Source organism: Leptonotus elevatus, chromosome 10, assembly GCF_054856555.1.
Source record: "Leptonotus elevatus isolate MCC_2025b chromosome 10, RoL_Lele_1.0, whole genome shotgun sequence".
Classification (NCBI taxonomy): domain Eukaryota; kingdom Metazoa; phylum Chordata; class Actinopteri; order Syngnathiformes; family Syngnathidae; genus Leptonotus; species Leptonotus elevatus.
In genome coordinates this window covers 10,832,246-10,852,246 of record NC_141248.1, presented here as the reverse complement: position 1 = coordinate 10,852,246, position 20,001 = coordinate 10,832,246, and the positions used below count along the sequence as shown (strand labels likewise).

The window sequence follows — 20,001 nt, the reverse complement described above, 5'->3', positions numbered from 1 at the left end:
TTATCAATCATACAGGCAAAAGATTAATATAAAAAACTATTCAAATTAAATGTTAACTACACTATTTGGCAGCAACATTGATCAACAGAATGGCACAGATTGTCTTTCCAGGTCTCATCACTGCTTTATGTAAATAAATACATTGAGTAAGAGCTGTGTCTCAATATTTTTGTCCATAATTTCAATATCTATTCCGGTGAGGGCACTGTGTGGAAAATGACTTCATATGATGAACACAGATGCTAGTATCTATGTGTGCGTGTGTAAAGGGTATTATTTGAGATTGAATATTGTAGAGTGAGAAACGGGAGAGACATTTTGCAGCGTCACAATTTGTAACAGTTGCTATAGAAGTATTAGCTACAAAATTCAACTGCTATGTGTGACCACAGTTTTCAAAGTAGCGTTGCAAATGAGGATGGTGAGAGGTTCAAAAGTAGGATTTTAAACTGGGGTTAAGGTTTCATAGAAGGGGTGCAATTTATAATTGACTTATTGGTTTAAAAAAATCAACCACCAAAGTCAAAATTTGTGACTTTAGTTTCCAAAGTAGGGTGTCAAATCAGGGTTTTAAACTATGGTTAAGGTTTCAAATTGGGCTTTCGATCCAGATTAAAGGTTTTTAATTAGGTTTAGTCTTTTAAATGAGGTATAGGGTTTCAAAGTAGGTTTTCTGAGTAAGAGGGGGGCTTAAAAGAATGGCCACAATTTATAATAGTGGCTATAAAATTACGGTTTAAATTTTTTTAACTCTCAACATGTGTGCCCTAATTTTTCAAAGTAGGGTTTTACTGGGGTTAGTGTTTCAAAAGTAGGTTTTCAAAGCAGGGTCACAATTTATAACAGTACTGTAGTTATGAAATTATTGGTTAAAAGAAATCAACTGTCAAAATGTGTGACCTCAAGTTGTCAAAGTAGGGTTCTAATTGGGGTTTAAACTATGATTAAAGGTTCAAAAGTAGGGATTAAATTAGGTTACGCAGGGTTTTTAACTAGAATTTGGGTTTCAAAGTAGCCAATTGGATTATTCACAGTCTGTCTCATTTAAAACCTGGGGTACTGTATAGAGTGAAACTAGTGAGAAAATTCACTCAATGCATTAATTTGGACTTTTTCTGAAAATGGGAGGAAGTTTAAATATGGACTGTCAATGTTGCTTATTTACGTTGGGAGAAGTAAAGCCACCGGAGGTGCATTGGCGTCCATCTTATGTTGCCACTTTCTCAGTGCTCATAGCTCGAATACATTGATTTCCCTGTGACGTTATTTGTTTCTGTCTTCACAGAAATAATACCATGTGGTGTATGATTGTACCAATAAGTCTGGGAGAAGCTCTACATGCACATTTCAACGCTAAGGATGCTATTATAAATGCTTCTTTTTAAAGTTTCACCTGTATGCATGATCTGTCCCAGGGAGGGAAGGTCTGTCTGCAATTTGTCAGTCAATTGTATCCGTAGAGCACATTTTATATGGCAAGTACTGTATAAACACAATGTGCTTCGACATAAAAAGCTAAATGTCTATCCCCCGCCATCCTGTGATTGTGGATGGGGGGCCCGTCTACAAAATGAACCGACACAGACAGAGGGGAGACAGGAGATAAATACACACACACACACACACTAATGACACAACAAGACACACTTGGGGCAAGACACAAGTGGCTGAGGGCCCTGATTGGTTGACACGAGGAAGGGCAGGATTACACTTAACAAGACCAAGGGAGACACACAAGGAAAAACAGAACCCAAACATGACAGTTACTGGGTGAAATGACCCTCTCCGTCCATTGAAAAGCATTAATTGGACTTTGGCTCATTGTAATTTGATTTGTGAGGATTATTTTTGATTAAAAATGTATGAAATGTTTGACTACAATAACAATCTGCCTGGTTTATATGCTAGTCCTAGGCAAAAGCACAATAGCCCTTTGTTTTTTACCGTGTAAAGGAACCGTTTGCATTACGTTTCATTGCGGGAGTATTAGAAATGCCCGGATGTTTGGAATTGTCAATAGGGAGAAGTACTAAAGTTATGTAGTCATACCCTGTTTTCCTTGTATGCTTTTACTATACAATCTGTAAATATAATGTAAGCAGGACCTCTGTAATAATACAGTTTGAATAGTTGATGCAAACAGTGAAGTTTGTTGTTTTCAGTAAGAGTGGCAACGTAAGATGGCTGCCCTCTGGCTTCACCTGCGTTCATATTCATGAGTTTAAAAAATCAGTTATTGTGAAGACGACGAAGACTTTACTAATGTACAACTGTGTGGAAACACTGCCCTCTACGGGTGAGAAAGCGCAACTTAAGTCTTCAGCTTTGACATCTCTGCCTCATGTAGTGGGAGCGTGTCAACTGGATTTCCCACACAGCAAATCCATGCGCCATCCTTTCTGAGTTCATATCCTGGTGAGTTGGAACTGGAATCTTATGTGTCTTTTGTGCGTGTATATCGTTTGTTTTGTTTTCATGCACCAGAGAGTCCCCCGCAACGCCCCCCCCCCTCCCCCAAAAATAATCAAACAGCTCCCTAGCCAGGCCTCCCCGGGATCCGCGTTTTGCATTGCTCCTCTATTTGCATCTCTCCCTCACATTTTCCGTGCCAGCGAACTCCGTGCAGTGGGCGGTTGGGCGCAAACACTACTACTCAGCATCACCAAACCAACACGCTTCTTATTCTTTCTTTCTTTTGTAGACTAACCGACGGGGAAGGTGAAAAAAGAATAATGAATTCTCAATAATGTTGCCCAAGCTGCACGATTGGATAATTTGAGGACATTTCCACAGTGTCTTAATTCCTGAGACACACACGTGTTGTGGGTAAACAACAAAGGGCTCAATTGTGTCTGCGTCGTGTGTGTCGTTTTATTTCCCCCCTTCTTGTTGTTCCCTCCTTTTGTTTATTGAAGACGACGTTTTCCCCACCACGCTTTCGGCGAGGAGCTTCACGTTTAGTGCGCCTCGGTTTTTGCTCATCTGGAAATGTCGGAAGTGCTGCCTTTCAACGAAGAGAAAATGAGTCATTATGGAAATGAGGGCGACGAGGGACACCTTTCCTTCACCTGTCGCCTTCAAGACACCAACAACTTCTTCAACGGCTCGCAGAATAAACGTCCGCCCAAGTTGGGACAAATAGGCCGGAGCAAACGGGGTACGTACATTTGTTAGATTGAATGGAATGACTTGAGTGTTGTGTTGACTGCGACACTGTAGCGTCGATGTGTGTGTCGCCATATCACCCATAAGATTATTGCATTTGTGTGTATGTGTGTTTATTTAAAAAAAATAAAAATCTGCTATTGGTGAAGTCAGATGCGCAATGCTTTAAAATGCACATACAGTTGTCGCTTTTCCTGGATGACCGCTTTATGACAAATCAGATTAAATTCGTATTTGCATAATGACGATAAAAAAAAAAGGTATGTGCTCCATTCTTGATGGTGAATCCCAATGTGTGATTTTGTGCATTGTGCTGTCACGCACACACATGCGCACTTGATGTGGCGCACGACCACAACATGCACTTGCGTGTAGTGGGACTGGGAAAGTGCATCATTTGTTTGCATGTGTTGCCTCATGCATGCATTCACATGATTGTTGATATTTTGTTTGGCATTTAATTTGCCAGCAAGACACTAAAGCCTCTTTATTACCCCCCCCCCCCCCCCCAACCTTGTCATCTGCAGTTGTGATCGAGGATGAGGCTGGCGATGACGATGCACTGAAAAATGGAACAGAGAAGACCACGGCGGATGCTTAGAATAAAGACACTCGTGATTTTGTTGGTTTTTTAACGATGATATTTAACAGTTTTAATCCAAAGACATTGTATATAAGCACTTTGTTTCATGTGGCAGCAAGCAGCACTTCCACACGCCCTCTTCTCCAAGGCAGCACTGGCAGCAAGAGCCCCCCAGGTAGACACCACCACCCCCACACCCCACCTAGAAGAAGGGGTTTTGCCATAAATCTAATAGCTGGAGAATGATGGAGGGGTGGGGGTTGGAGAAAAATCAGGGAGAGGATGCAGAAATATTAAATAGCAACAAAAGCACACATTTCTGCTATAACTGTCGAAATGATATATATCAGTCTATAAGTTTGTACATAGGGAATACATTTTCTTGCACAAGTTTGGTATCTATTCCTCATTGTTTTTGGGGGAAACAATGTGTTATGCAGTGACGCCTGATGTTTGCTGTTTTTGTATGTTGAGGATTCCCTAACCAATTTAATTGTCGATGTTGCCTGTTTTTTGTTACATTTTGCAGCTGGAGTTCTTTATTTATTTATGATGTACCTCCCACCAATGCGTGTGCGCTTCCGGGCTTCCACCTGGATTGGTTGATAGACCGTACACACCCTATTGATAAACTATTTATATTACATTGTGTGTGTGTGTGCCAAACCTCCAGAGGTATATACTGTGCTGCACCGGACAAGTTGTTCTTTTTTGTGCTTTTACATTGACTCCTAAAATTGTTTGTTGTTGTTTTTTTAGGGCTAACACTTAAATACCAACTCATGCATGGCAAAGTGAAAATCATGCATGCCCAGCAGCAGAACTTCTGAAACTTGTGTGTATTCTTGAAGCACCTCGTGAAACAGCTTTGAATGATAAACCTCAAGCAGCAGTTTACTGTACTGTATAATTCACTCTTATTTGTACAGTGGCCTAATATCTTGTAATAAAGGTGATAACGAACTATTTACTGTTTAATGAATGACGAGATGGATTTTTTTTTATGTTTACAAGTGTAGCAAAAACACAAAAGTCTAGTTTTATATGATGAGGTTCAACAAAAGAGTGTAACTTGGCAGGTTTTTCCAGATGTGTTGCTTGTACAGTTGATACTAGATTGTATATGTCTGCCGAGGAAGGTTAAATCAGCGTTTTCCACTGTGAGAAAGTAGCATCCCATTCATCTTAAAGATTGGATGGTGTCGGGGATGGGATGAAAATAAGCAAACAATAAAAATATCTTTAAAAAACAAGCTCTGTGCTGTTGTTTTGACTTCCATCTCAAAAGAGTTGTTGGAGGTAAAACAACCAATTTGGTTGTTATTGTTGGAGATCTCAAAAACGTGGCTGTTGCAAAAGCGGATGAATCGCAATAAAAGGTTGTTTGTATCCACCAAGGTTATTTTAGTTAATGAAAACTAATGAATAAAAAAACAACTTTATAGCAAAAATGTTCTTCATTTTCATCTTTGGTAATTAATTTAACACATGAGACCTTGGGATTGATTTTAAAGTGTGATTTTAAGTACCGGTATATTTATTTCTATATTTAACTAGAGGACGTTTGAAAGTATGTCGCACAAAAGTGACGTCATCGAGCAGCAGCCAATAGAAAAGTACCTTCAGATGACGTTGCTCTAATAGGCGACCAATTTGCATGTTTGACTTTTTGCCTTGCCTGCTTTTTCATTTAACTCAGCCATAACGCATCGCTAGGTAAGAAGTGCGTTACTTTTTTCATTTTACCATGGTGTTGTTTACGAACCTTAAACTATAGACATTTAAAAAATTAAAAAATAAACTAAGAGAGCCGCCCTGAAAACTAACTAAATGTAAAAAAATAAATTTAAAAAAAAAACTATAATCCTGGCATCCATCGATCACAGCTGTCTCTTGACTCTTGAACTGTTGGTTCATGGTCATGCAGATGCAAATGGTGCAAGGGCACTGAGGCATGCGCAACGCTGATGAGACGTGACATTTCCAACTCTAAATTATTCATGTTGTGTGACGAGCCAGTGTCAGCGTGCGGCATCTTGAGCGGGGACTGCCGTGATGTGCGCAGGGACCGCATACGTACAGGGGACACGTCGATGCACGCACGCAGCACGTATCTTTCAGATCCAACTGCAGGCCAGACGGACATATTGCTAGCCTCTCTTCCTCCTCTTCTTGACAGACACGAAAGAGGCTGCCCGGGCCCGCTACCATGGTAACAGATGCACCTTGCGCTCGATGGGAGCTGCGCTCGTTATCTGTAATGGAATGTTCCCCGTTCTTTTATCTCTCCTATTCGCCGTGCGGCGTGACCACATTATCCCCCCAATGTGGTCCCTTCTTCAAAAACAGCAGTCAACCATGACGATGCATGGTGCTTACTGCAGCAACAGCTTTTCTATCCCCTCACACGGGATGAGAGGCTGCACACTTCAGGGCAGGGATTAGGATTTTTGTTGGGCTGCATTCCCTCATCTTGAAGGTCGCAGTCACATTCTAATTTGAGTTCATCCCACAACGGAACTGTTGTTTGTGTTTGCTCACCTTATTTAGCTACAAAATATTGGATAATTAAATATAAAACAAATTCATACAGCTCTTGTATTACAGCCCGAGTACATTTAAGGTATCATATCGGGCCAACATGGCCTTATTTCAAGGTATCGGTACTGACAGATGCACATTAAGATGCAATTTCTGTAAGTATAGAAATAGAAAAAGATCAGCGGAAATTTACATTAATTTATTGCAGTTTTAGAGAAAATGCTATGATGGGGTGTATAGGTCTGTATTTAAAATCACCCTGCATTGTTTATTTGGGAAATGTTATGCATCAAAAGTACCAGGTTGGCATCGGTATTGCTTGGTATCGTATCGAACTGGGGAAAAAAGTGGTATCGAACATCCCTCCTCATTAGGGTCAAAGGTGAGCTCAAGTCTATCCTGGATGACTACAACAAATTTTTTACCAGCATTTCACAATAATTAACAATATTATTTTACAGTAATTTGTTGGAGTTAAGTTCCTCTTTAACTCATTCATTGCAATTGACGGCTATAGACGTTTGAAAATTAATTTGCGCTATTTCTATTAGTTTAAAAAAAATCCACTTTTGTTAACAAGAGTAAGAAAACCTAGAAAAAAATGTTTTGTACATTTAGAACATATATAGAATTTGTGATTAATCTTGAGTTAACTAGTGAAGTCATGTGATTAATTACAATTAAAAAAAAATTATTGCCTGATGCCCCTAATTTAAAAAAAAGAAAATATAAAAAATTAGGGGCGTCAGATGATGAATTTTTTAAATTGTAATTAATCGCATAACTTCAATAGTTAACTCACAATTAATCACACATTTTATATCTGTTCTAAATGTACAATAAAAACTTCTAGGTTTTTATACTCTTGTTAACAAAAGTGGGAAAAAATGTGAAACTAATAGAAATAGTTCAAATGAATTTTTGACGTCTATAGCCGTCAATGGCAGTGAATGAGTTAATATCCCTGTGAATACCTTGGATTTTACAGCATTTAACTGTTATTTTATGGTAAAATTCTGCAATTTAAAAAAAACTGTTACATCACAACAAGGCCTGTAATATCACAGCAATACAGAAAAAAATGCAAGGATTTCCTGGATTTGAGAACATTTAACTACGGTTAACTAGCATTTTTACGTTTTCTGTTTGGACGGAGAAAGTCAAGATAGATGCAACATGCACACAACATACATTTAATAAACGTCTCCGGTGTGTATGATATATTTTGTTTAAATGTATGTTTTTTTTATGTTATTAGACATTGATTCTGACCTGCTCCAGATAATTGTGCAATTGTGATGTTATATTGCGTTTTTTTCTATCGATGGTTTCTTTCTATGATTTCAATAGTAGTGGATGAAGTTGGGTAAGTGATGTAGTTTAGCATCTGAGACTCACTGCCCACGTCCATTTGTGTTGAAAACATTTGTAGTTGTTGGCCACAGTGCATCTAATTCTCATTGTGCTGAGCCACATTTTTGTATGAAAGGGATGGTTGAATAATGTACCGTGAAGGCGGATTCAAAGCAGCTTCTGATTTTCTTCTATTCGTATACGTCACACTTGCCATGGATCGGAATTGTCTGATTCCGGGATGCCTTAAAATCACCCCCCACATTGTGTCATCTTCACTGGGTTCTGTTTAAAAGATCAAAGGCAGCTTATTGATGGAGCTCCACTTATAGATCTGATGTGGGTTCTCTGTCTAGAAAAGGCCACAGACGCGCAACATATCCTGCTCACTTCCGGCTGAGCAGACTTCAACGTGAAATTAGTCTGGGAGGCCATCTCAGCTGGAGGAGCTTTGCAATTACACTCCACGCTGAATTAATTACTTCCACTGGGATTCTAAGTGAAGTTTGATTAACTATTAGTATAGCATGTTGGATAATAGTGTCTCCCAAAGAATTTACATTAATGCAAACCTCTTTTGTCAGAGCCTGAATCAAACAAAATGTTCTGTCAATACTGTCACCTTAGCATTTTACACACTACCCAGTGCAACTGCATGCTCTATAATCCTAACACAGCATCCTGCAATCAGATGTCTGACACCAGAAATTAAATACTTGTTGGACATTGCAGGAGAACGACTGAAACCTCACACACTTTTATTTTAACAGATGTTGCCCCCACTGTATTACGGCTCTGATGCAACTACGAAGGAGACTATGGGACAACATGGAATGTATTGAACAGGCTGCGTAAAGGAGACATTAGACCCTGGATAGTGGAAGTATAAGAACAATATCAAGACTTTAATGAGACATAGCTAGCTTAGCATAGATATTTAGGGGATATAAGAGTAATATCAAGATGTTATTGAGACATAGGTATCTTAACATAGCCAGTTAGAAGGTATAAGAGCAATATCAAGACCTTGTTGAGACATAGCTTGCTTAATATAGCTAGTTATTGAGACATAGCTATCTTAACATATAGCTAGTTAGAAGGTATAAGAGCAATATCAAGACCTTGTTGAGACTTAGCTAACTTAATATAGCTAGTTATTGAGACATAGTTATCTTAGCATAGCTAGTTAGAAGGTGTAAGATCAATATCAAGACGTTGAGGCTTAGCTAGCTTAATATAGCTAGTTATTGAGACATAGTTAACTTAGCATAGCTAGTTAGAAGGTATAAGAGCATTATCAAGACCTTGTTGAGACATTGCTAGCTTAATATAGCTAGTTATTGAGACATAGTTATCTGAGCATAGCTCGTTAGAAGGTATAAGAGCAATATCAAGACCTTGTTGAGACTTAGCAAGTTTAACAGGTTTCTTCCCACCTACTCTGACCTCTCTTACACGCAGATGAAGAGACCACAAGGCGACCTCTTCACCATTTGATCAGACCTCTGTTTCATAAGCGTTAAGCTAGGGTGACCATATTCCCATTTCCACAAAAAAAAAGAGGATACTTGCCCCGGCCTTGAAATTGTGGTACCATTCGTAGTTACACAGTGTACTTCAACTCATATTAGTCACACAATGCCAACAGGACATTTTCATGAATTTATAAAACTCCCTGACACCTGAACAGGACATAAGAAAATGGTCTGCCCTCCCAAAAAAAGGACGTTTGGTCACCTTAGTTTAGCTAGGGGGAAACCCCCGCATTGACCTCACGGCCTGAGGCAGCCTTCTTCGTGTGACTTAAGAGGCTTCAATAGAAGGAGAAGGAGAAGACGTTTGTTTCTTTTGAACATGCAAATGTGGGTTTTGTCTTGCTTCAGCTCACTGATGTGTGACTGGCTGTGTGTGCTAAATTGGCTTTGGGGTCAGGTATTCTGCCGCTGATAGGGCCTCTCCTGGGAATTCACAAGGACAACCACTCACAGGAAGCAAAGTGGTAGGAAACTTAAGTGTCCCCGAAGGTATCACAGCAGCCTCTTTTTATCTATTCGAGGGAATATTGAAACAATATATATTTTAAGTCTGTTAAAACCCACTTCACTTGCAGCTAAATTAATGATTGCAGATGATGTCAATCTTTCAACCATGGTGGCTCTCAGTTATGAATCCAGTTTTATTCACTTCTAAGGCATTTTTTGCAAATTCTTAGCCTGGGGACATTGTCCTTGGGTGTCGTTTAAACAAGAGGGTAAGAATCCAAGTCCAGCAGATGGGACTGTCAGGACACGGCGATGAAAATATGGAATAGCAGCCAAAACGATAAAAGAAGAGAACATGCCGCATTAACGTTAAACACTCTTTGTTTGTTTTTTCCCGCGAGAAGCGAAGTGGCGTGAAGAGACCAGGAAGTATAGCGAGGCAGATTCGGAGAGAGATGAGCAGATAAGAAAGAAAAAGAGAGGGGGATAAACAGAGAGAGAGTGAGAGAAACAGAGAGAGTCAGTCTCAATGATGAAATGAATGCCAGGAAGAAACAGTTCAGACCCACCAGATGGTTTCTATAGCAACCACATCCCCAGTCTCTCACTCTCTCCGTTGCTCTCTCTGCCTCGTTGCTCTGTCGCTGCTTCACGTCCATGCTGGGAAAGCAATGGCTGAGATAGAGCTTCATTTTGGTGCAGTCTTCTTTTCAGGCACAAAGAAACAACTTCATATCATTGCACTTCCCCTCGTCCAGTGTGCATTTAATTGTATTACTGTGCTTTTTTTATATTACAGTTTAGAGTCACCTGTGCTGTATCATCCTGAGTGAGTTATTGAATACTGTGCTTCCCTTTCTTCGTAGCTGATTAATTAGAAACATATCTCTGTGTGATCCCATAAACACAGCTACAAACCAAGCGGGCACCAAGAAAAAATAAACATGTCGCTTTCACCGTATCACTCAAAACTATTGTATTACATTATTGTCTTTATAATAGAATTTGTGCTATAGTTGTGTGCATGTGTATTCCCGGGTTCCGTTCTGACAGCTGATTTCAGGTTTCCTCGTGTGGTTGAATTCATTTCCCAAATCATATTGGGCATGATGCATCACAGTGCAGTGCGCACCAGAAATGGGGTCATGCGGAGTTCATCAATTAAAGAGACTTGCAGCCGCTGAATCCAATGTTATCACTCCCCCCCCCCCCCCTTGGGCCCTGCATCACTTTAGGAGAAACAAAGTGATCCACAATACAACATGGGTGAATGTATATGCATTGTTGCAAACATACAGTACAGCCCGTGTCTTAATTTAGCTTATATATATTTACATCGATAAAGCAGTATGACTTTCCCAACAGCGGGCTGACATTGTCTAAACAAACACACAGACTAGTCGGGAATATCCAAAGTGGGATAGACAACAAAGGGAAGCGCTATTGGGCCCCCCTAGCTAATCGCTTACTCGGAGATCATTTTCAAAACAGAACAAAATGGTGGACCATCTCGCTGTAGCAGAGTGTGTCTCCACAGGGCCCCCGGGGGCAGGCTGGCATGTAACTGTGTACACGTGCCTTGTGAATAAAAGATGCTGACCCAGATGGAAATTGGCCATCGGTCCTTTAATTTGTCCTACATGTGTGATTGGCCCGGGCCCAAAAATCAGTTCAGTAAGCCTGAGAGTAGAGAGGTCATCTGTGCTATGTTGTCAGATTCTCTCTCCAAATTGGCTCGAGTCGACCAAAATAGGAACGACAGAATAGGCCAATTTGGATACTGACATACAAAATCTACTGTAAAATCAGTTTCTCCGTTTTATTTATTTATTTTTTAAACATTTTGATGTTACATGTTATTGTTGTTTACGTGTTCTCATCTACGACTGTACCGGATGACCTCCCAAGCCCAAATTACTCATAGTCCTTTATAATGTATAAAATTCACACACACCGATCAAATCTAAGACGAATCATGACAATACACATCTCACTGACGCACATTGATTTCCTACCTAATGACATCACTGGATCATGTGGGATCAAACATAGTACATATCTCAGCAGGCCTTTGAGCATGAATGAGCCCAGGGTGTTTTGTATCAACATTGTACCGAGCCTCTCTACATTATTGATATGCAATTTGACTGCCCGACATCAATCAATTATTAAGGAATCGAAAATTGTTCAGCCGGGGCTCGGCTGCCTCGGAGCTCTTTGGCCCTGATAAGATGAATGAATGAGCCGATTGAAGATCATCAATAGAAGCGAAGTCCAATTTGCACCGAGCGAACGGAAAGTCCACCTAATCTCGTTTCACATTCTTTAAAAGGGCTCAGGGCTATTTTGTCCCGACTGCGCTTTACGTAACAATCCAGCTGTTTCCTCAATGAAGCGGTCGGTGAGAGTGAAGAGAATTCCGGTTCCAGATGCTCCTCTTCTGGACAACTTATAGGACAAAGGCCCCTTTTCCACTGCTTACTACATACTCAGCTTTACTTGCTAAAGGCAAAAGCAGGTATTATCGGGTACGAAATAAACCAAACTAGTTGACGAGGTCCTAGATACTAGGGATGTTCAATACCACGTTTGTCAGACCGATACCAGTATGAGTATTTACACTTGCGTACTCATACCGATTCCAATTACAGATACCATTAGTATCTATACAATTTCAATTAACATAATGACTGACTTGTGAATAAAGACCTTTCTGTCAAACGGCCGCAGTGTAGAACCAACTACTGGCAATAAAGTATTGGTGGCTGGTATCGGCATCCTTCATAAGTACCCGATACCTTGAAATAAGGCCTGTATCGGCCCGATACTGATACCTTGTATCAGTACTCGCCCATTCCTAGTTAATGCAAAGCTAGAAATGACAACCAGTCATATAAACACTTTAGTACATCTTGTGTATGTTTCTTGGCTAGATGACATAATACGGGGGCCAGAACAGGCCCATCAGTGGGTCTAATCCGGCCCGTGAAGACTAACAAACTTCAGTTGTTCAGGAAAATTAACTGTTGTTGTTAATTTTGTCTACTGGAGGTTGCACTGACAACCAATGAAATGACATTCTGAAAATGTGGGTCTTACTCAGGATTTCATACAAATATTATAAAATAAAAATAAATGGGAATATTTTCAGAATGTATGAGTAATTATTTGCAGCTTAAAAAAAAAGAATAAAATGTTTCACCTATCATGATTATTTATAGTTTATGAGGCCACGGACGTACTGGTCTGGCCCACTTAAGATCAAATTTGAGTGAAAATGGCCCCTGAATTAAAACGAGTTTGACACCTCTGCTGTAATATGTTACTCCACAGTCTCTTTACTGCAGAGGAGCGTTTTTCTCGCTGCACAAAGTCACTCTTGGATAACAATTGTCACCTTACAATGGCCAACATGTGCTGAGAAATATATTTGCATTAGGGAGTGTTATTTTGTTGACTTTGTTTTGATTAGATTTATGTGTCTCTTTTTTCTTGTCTTGCTCATTAAGGTTTTCATTCTACTTGTTCTCGTCAACCCGGTCCCTCGTGCCAACCAATCGGCTCGCTCCAGCCACTTGTCCATGTCAGTTGCTCGTGTTTAATTCCCTGCTTTCTTTCAGTCTTGCTTAATTTTTTTCCTGTTGCTGTTGGCTGCCATAAGTCATGTTAATCGCATCATGTTATGTTTCCTTTTGTTGCAAGTTTATTCCATGTTGGTCTTTGAATCTTGGTTTTATTAAACTTAGTATCTTCCCAGTGCCTTGTTTTGCCTTTTTTTTTGTATTTGTAAATAAATTCTCTTTATGGACCTTCATTGTGCATTGCTTCAGTACTTTGCTGCACTGGGTTTACCTTTTGCTATTATCATCAAAACCTCCTGACAGTTTTAGCTGCACACGTCTTCCTTGAAAACAAACATTGAAATAACCTCACTCAAGTTGAGACATTTTAAACATTTAACAATAAAGGGTACATATACAAATAGCTTCAATGGAATGCTTCAATTGGAAAATCCTTTAGCACCATACTTTAATATAAGTTTAGTCCATTTACCATTCATTTTCATCTCATCAACAGCATGAGTCAATGAGGTTGATTTGTTGTTATCAAAATATCAGGCGTATTTTTGGATGGGGCGTTCTGTGTGGGCTGAAACAAACATATTAGTTGACAGTTAAAAAAAAAAAGTTCATAACCCCGACTTTCAAATTAACAACCAATCGTTTTATTTGAATGTGTGGGAGCAGAAAGGAATTACACATCTCCACCATCTCTTCTCAGATAATATGTTTATATCATATACATCCTTGCTCCAAAAATATAAAATAAAAAACGGAAACTTTTTACATTATTTGCAAGTTAAAAGTATGATAAAGAAACAAATTCCAACACTCCAGGGTACGCTCCAACCGCCTGTTTTAGCTAAAGATATTACCAAGCTTTCTCCGACAACAACAAAAAAACTCTCAAAAATATATAAGTTACTTTCATATACTGATAAAACGTCTTTACCCATCTCAAAATGGGAAACTGTCTTTTGGATTCAAGTTTGTGAAAATGTTTTTAAAATGACAAAACACACAAATTTACAACTTATCCAATATAAAATTATTCACAGAACATACATTACTCAATATATGATGAAGAAAATGGGACTCTCAGACTCCGACATTTGTCTCCACTGTTTACAAAACACTACAAACACTTATTTTCATGCTTTATGGTTATGTACTCCGGTTATGTGTTTCTGGACTAAAGTCTTAGAAAAACTTTCCGCTGTCTTGGACTGTAGGATACCGTTCTCTCCAAACTTGTGTTTGCTAGGTGACTTAACAACAATTGACTTACCACATAAACAATTTCAATCTATACTTGTAGCCCTTACTATCGCAAAAAAAACAATTCTTGTTAACTGGAAAAATAAACAAACTTTGAATATCGACCAATGGTCTAACCTCCTCATAAATCATATTTTAATGGAAAAAATATCTGCTTCAAATAAAAACCAAATGTCAAAATTTAAAGAAACATGGTCTACGTATATAGAATTTTTTAACCTTAACTTGGATTTTAATTCTGCCTGTTAGCGAGAGCCACAGCAGCGTTATAACTTGCATTGATGTTTCTGTATTAGGCAATTTGTAACTAATGGTTGTGTTTCTATAGTCAGGAACCAGGCTGCTGCCAGCGGGATCGAGCGGATTCACCTCCGATGGGCACCAGGGGTTGATATTCGGATTCACGGCATGCCAGTGGGTTAATTCTGTGGGTGCTGTCCCCCCTGGCTGGGCGTGGGCGGGTCTGCCCCTCTGTTGGCTGCTGGGTGGCGGCTGCGTCTTGGCCGTTCCCTGGGTCTCTTGGGGGGTGCTGCGTTGGGGGGCTTTCCCTGGTGTCGGGGCGGCGCCGTTCCGGCGCGGTCCGTCGCTCTGGGCCCGGCGACGCGGTTTGGGGCCTGTGGGCCGCCGGGGTGCCCGGTGGTTCCCTCTCCCCTCCCCCTTCCTCCCCCTTGCTGCCTCTCCCTCCTCGCCTCTCCCCGCCCGTCCTCCGCCTCCCTGTCCCCTCTCCCTCGTCACCCTTCCTCCTCCTCTCCCCCTCTCCTTGCGTCCCTGCCGCTGCCCCCTGCCCTTCTTGTCGTCCCCTTCCCCCCTCCCTTCCCCCTCCCCGGTACGCCTTCCTTCCCCTCCCCTGGGCCGGGGGCTCCATCCATGGCCCGGGTCTCGGTGCTACGGGGGCCGGCGGGGGTGGCTGGGGTTTGGTGTCGTGCCCGCCCCGCTCCGGTGGGCGTCCTGGCACCTCGGGCGGGACCCAGTATCCGGGGGGCGAGCCCTATCGCCCCGCCGGACGGGTCCCATATGCCCGCCGGGGTCCTGGTGGGGTGGGTGGGGGCTTGGTGGGCCGGTGCGCCTCCTGCCCCCGCCCGGTTGGGGAGGGCCCCGCTGGTCACTCCTCTTAACTCACTACACTAGGTTTGCACAATACACTTTTATAGACATATAGGGCACATAACACACTTTGGGGGGTGGGGTAGGGTGGAAACACCGTCACCGACACCGGTCGTGGGGGGTGCAGGGGTTGGGGGCCGGTGGGGTGCCTGGTGGGCCTGCAGTGCCCCGTCCTGCTGCGTTGGGCCGGGGGCGCGGGCCGTGTTGGGGCGGGGGGCGCTCCTGCTCCTGGGTTTGCTCTCCGGCCGGTGGCCCTGGCGGGGCCCGGGGGTCGTCCTTTGGCGCTGCCGCGGCCTGGGGGGCCCTGAGGTGTTGCGCTTGCTCTGTTCCGGCGGGGGTCGACGGCTCCCCTCTTTGGTGGAGATTTTCATGCATGCCAGATCCACCACACCAGCATCTACCGAAACTCAGACACAATCTGTTTCCTCCTCAGGTTATTGAATCGGTGGAGGCTGGTGTCTGCGGATCTCACGCGGCTTCGTCTGTCCTTCCTTCCTTTTCTCGGTCTCTCCTTTAGTCTCTTGAGGCCTCCCTGATTTTATGTTTTTTGGATTTGTTGGGGTCTGGATGTTTCTTGGGCTGGGGAGGAGTTCTGGTGGGGGGTGTCTGGTCGGTGCTGGATTTCACCTTCCTTGGTTTTCTTCGGTCCCCTCGGGTCTCCTGGTGTTCGGTTTAGGTGAACGGTATGAGATTTTTTCTAATAGGTTTTCTGGTGAGCTAACAAATACACGCACGCACGCACGCACGCACGCACGCACGCACATACACATACTCACCCACACACACACACACACACAAAAAAAAAAAAAAAATATATATATATATATATATATATAAAAAAAAAAAAAAGAGCAATGATGATGACATTTCCGAATGAACAATACTGAGCTCTTAAGGGAAAAAAAAAAAATAAAAAAATAAAAAAGTTCTGAAGTCATCCGTTTACTATTCAGCTACCTCACGTATCTATCTGGGCATCACTATCGTCATATGCAACATTTGATATCTTCCATTTAATTTGTAGTTTGATGGCGAGAAGGAAGAAGAACGTGTATACCAACGCTCGAGCTCGGACTCCAAAGCAGTAAAGCCGCCTCATCGCAATTGAAATTCCAACGCGATGTCCACTCTGCACCAACAGCCTCTGTAGCTATAAGCCTCAGGAATACCAACCAGCAGTCAGGCCCCTCCTTGCACTTCCTCATGCATTCTCACTCCCCTACCCTGTCCATTCTCTGTATGCTTGCACCTGTTGACAGGGCCATTGATGCATCACCGTGCCACACCAGAAGGCATGCCTGTTTTGTTTCCATGATACACCAGAAATGGGATAACTTTCTGATCTGCAGTTTAGCCCCTCCTACTTCTACTCTGCCTATTACTAGATTAACTTCCTTATTGGTCAGCTATGGTATATGGTGTGAACCTGTATTAACATGTTCATTGAAAAAACACTTGCAGAGATGTGCTGTCTTCATGAGTATAAACAGAATATCCAGAGGGAATCACAGTTCATTTCCAAGCACACGTGACAACAATGGTGTTAAATGATAATCATCAAACTATATGAATACTATTAAGTCATTCACTGCCATTGACGGCTATAGACGTCAAAAATTCATTTGATCTATTTCTATTAGTTGAACATTTTTTCCCACTTTTGTTAACAAGAGTTATGAAAACCTAGAATTGTTTTTATTGTATTAGAACAGATATAAAATTTGTGATTAATTGTGAGTTATCTAGTGAAGTCATGCGATTAATTACGATTACAAATTGTAATCGCCTGATGCTCCTAATTTTTTATAATCTTTTCTTAGAAAAAAAAAGATTATAATAAATAAAAATAAAAAACATTTTTAATTATTTTATTTATATTTTTTTTAAGAAAAAATTATTAAAAAATTAGGGGCGTCATGATTTTAATCGTAATTAATCGCATGACTTCCCTAGTTAACTCACGATTAATCACACATTTTATATCTGTTCCAAATGTACAAAAAAATTCTAGGTTTTCATACCCTAATTTTTAATAATATTTTCTTTTATAAAAAGAAAATATTATAAAACATAAAAAATAAATAATTGAAATTATTTTATTATTTATTTTTTTAAAGAAAAAATTATTTAAAAAATTAGGGGCGTCAGGATTTTAATCATAATTAATCGCATGACTTCCCTAGTTAACTCACGATTAATCACACATTTTATATCTGTTCCAAATTTACCCAAAAAATTCTAGGTTTTCATACTCTTGTTAACAAAAGTGGGGAAAAATATTAAACTAATAGAAATTGTTAAAATTAATTTATGACGTCTACAAACGTCAATGGCAGTGAATGAGTTAAAGTTGCAAATGCATTCATTTGCTGCTCCTAAAAGCTTTCATAACTCATTTCCCTTACTAAGGATGAATGTTTTGCAGAGTTCTCCTTGCTTCCACATCCATTTTGTCTGAAAATGCGCTCCAATAGCTCATAGACGTTTACCAGAAGAGAGCACTAAAGAGCTACAGTATGGTATGACATTACAGTAAACACTTTACAGTACATTGCATTTAGGACTCTTTGAAATGACATGGACAACTAATTGAAATTATGAAATACACAAGTAAATAAAATATGTTAAAATGTACATACAGCAAATTGATATTTATTGATATTTTTCATTTGTCATGCATCATTCATTTTGTTTTTAGCAAACTCCTTTTAGTGCCCATTTCAGGATATTTGCAGTCCAAAATGATGTTGAATAATTAATTGCATTGTTTTCATTAAAAATGTTCCATTTTTTAATGTTTATTTATTCAATTAAAAGTAAATAGCTACTACCACTCGGACTCATATGTTTTAATTATGTACTGTATGACAAGCAAAAAATGTGAAAACGCAGAAAGCCAAGAACAGAGAGACTTTATGTGCGCAATAATACATTATATGCAGAAATACAATTTCAACTGCTACTTCATAAAATGAGTCCTTATTTGGTAATTGGAAGTCCTTCTCTCTGTCTTTTCCAAATTCTCTGGAGAGCTCATATCTTACTTGTACTTTTTCAGTTGCCATGGATACCTCTGGCCATCTGGTTGGATGCCACTGTATAAACTCTTTCAAGTCTTTGACAAATTTGTCTTCCAAAACTGATGATCTAAGCAACTCCAAACACACTCATTCTCACGTTGTTGTGACGCACCTACGAACATGCTAAACACACAGGAGGCGATTGGAACCACTCTCATACACACGCACACACACGTGCAAAGAGCACCGTGTGTTGACCTCCGGTTGATGGAACCGAGATCAATGCAATCTTCTGCTGCACAATCCGAAGCCTGTGTCATCATCTATCTATCTGTCCAAGTAGAAGTGGGGAAATGCGTGAAATCAATTTTGTATTCAATTAAGGCGCAGACAGCCACAGTGGAATAGCTGCAGAGGTCACTCTGTGTATGCTCCCTATGCGATGGCAAACACACACATGCACACACACATAACAAAGCAGCAGGGAGGGAGAGAAAGCCACTTGCTTTTAAACCACACTGCAGACCAAATGCGATGTCTAAAAAGTATCATTTGGGGTTTATTTCAAATACAGTATGTCTGGAAAGTTGCACCTCAAAAGTCAAACAAAACTAGTTCAAATCATCAACATGGAAGTTATTACATGACACACACACACCCACACACACACATTTATATATATATATATATATATATATATATATATATATATATATATAGACAGCACATTAAAATTTTTTCCTGTAGTTTGAAATTGATGACGAATTGAAGCGACAAATAATATGAATGGTGACAAAACAGCCCAAAACAACCTCCAATAAAATTATTGGTGAACTCCCAGGTCAAGGTGTATCAGTGTTAGATCGAACCATCTGTCGTCGTTTGAGCCAAAGTGGACTTCATGGGAGATCACAAAGAAGAGGCCACTATTGACAATATATAATTGCACGATGCCAAGCCACAAAGCTTCTGTGAGAATGTCCTATAGATAGATTAGATAAAACTGGAAATTTTTAGCAAGGCAAATCCAAGAAATGAGCATTGCCCCCACTGTGAAACAGGGACGAGGCTGTTATTTTCTGGGGCTGCTTTGCTCTATCTGGCACATGGTGTCTTCAATTTATGCAGAGTACAATTGAAACTTAAGACTATGAGTATCAAAGTATTTAATTAATAATATAAGTATAACAAAATTACTGGAGTTACATTTGGAGCCATTTGAAGAAGTGGGCCAAAAATACTTGCTGATTGCAGAAGTCTCATTGAAAGTTACGCAAATCATTTGGGAGCTGTAACTGCCTCAAAAGGATGTGCAACACAATATTAAGTTGGAGTGCCAACAATTTTGTCTAGGCCTGTTTCATAAGTTTGTAAAAATAATAATGTTGAACCACCATTCAAAATCAATGCCTGAT

At 40.4% G+C, this 20,001-nt stretch overlaps 1 protein-coding gene across 2 annotated transcripts; it reads left to right on the top strand.

The window, feature by feature from the left end:
• The first annotated feature begins 2,293 nt into the window (after positions 1–2,293).
• camk2n1a (calcium/calmodulin dependent protein kinase II inhibitor 1a) lies at positions 2,294–5,001 on the top strand. Of its 2 annotated transcripts, XM_086088173.1 has the most exons (3): positions 2,294–2,415; positions 2,916–3,157; positions 3,693–5,001. In XM_086088173.1, the coding sequence occupies exons 2-3, from the start codon at positions 2,989–2,991 to the stop codon at positions 3,764–3,766; spliced, it is 243 nt and encodes an 80-aa protein (XP_085944299.1). In that variant the 5' UTR covers positions 2,294–2,415; positions 2,916–2,988; the 3' UTR covers positions 3,767–5,001. The 2 variants fall into 2 exon arrangements, with proteins under 2 accessions (XP_085944299.1, XP_085944298.1); XM_086088172.1 differs by lacking the exon at positions 2,294–2,415 and having other exon boundaries at positions 2,522–3,157.
• The last annotated feature ends 15,000 nt before the right edge of the window (positions 5,002–20,001 follow it).

Coding starts and splice junctions, on each gene's coding strand:
- camk2n1a (XM_086088173.1), top strand. CDS start 2,989: ATGTCGGAAGTGCTGCCTTTCAACGAAGAGAAAATGAGTCATTATGGA. Junction 3,158..3,692: donor AATAGGCCGGAGCAAACGGG/GTACGTACATTT, acceptor TGTCATCTGCAG/TTGTGATCGAGGATGAGGCT.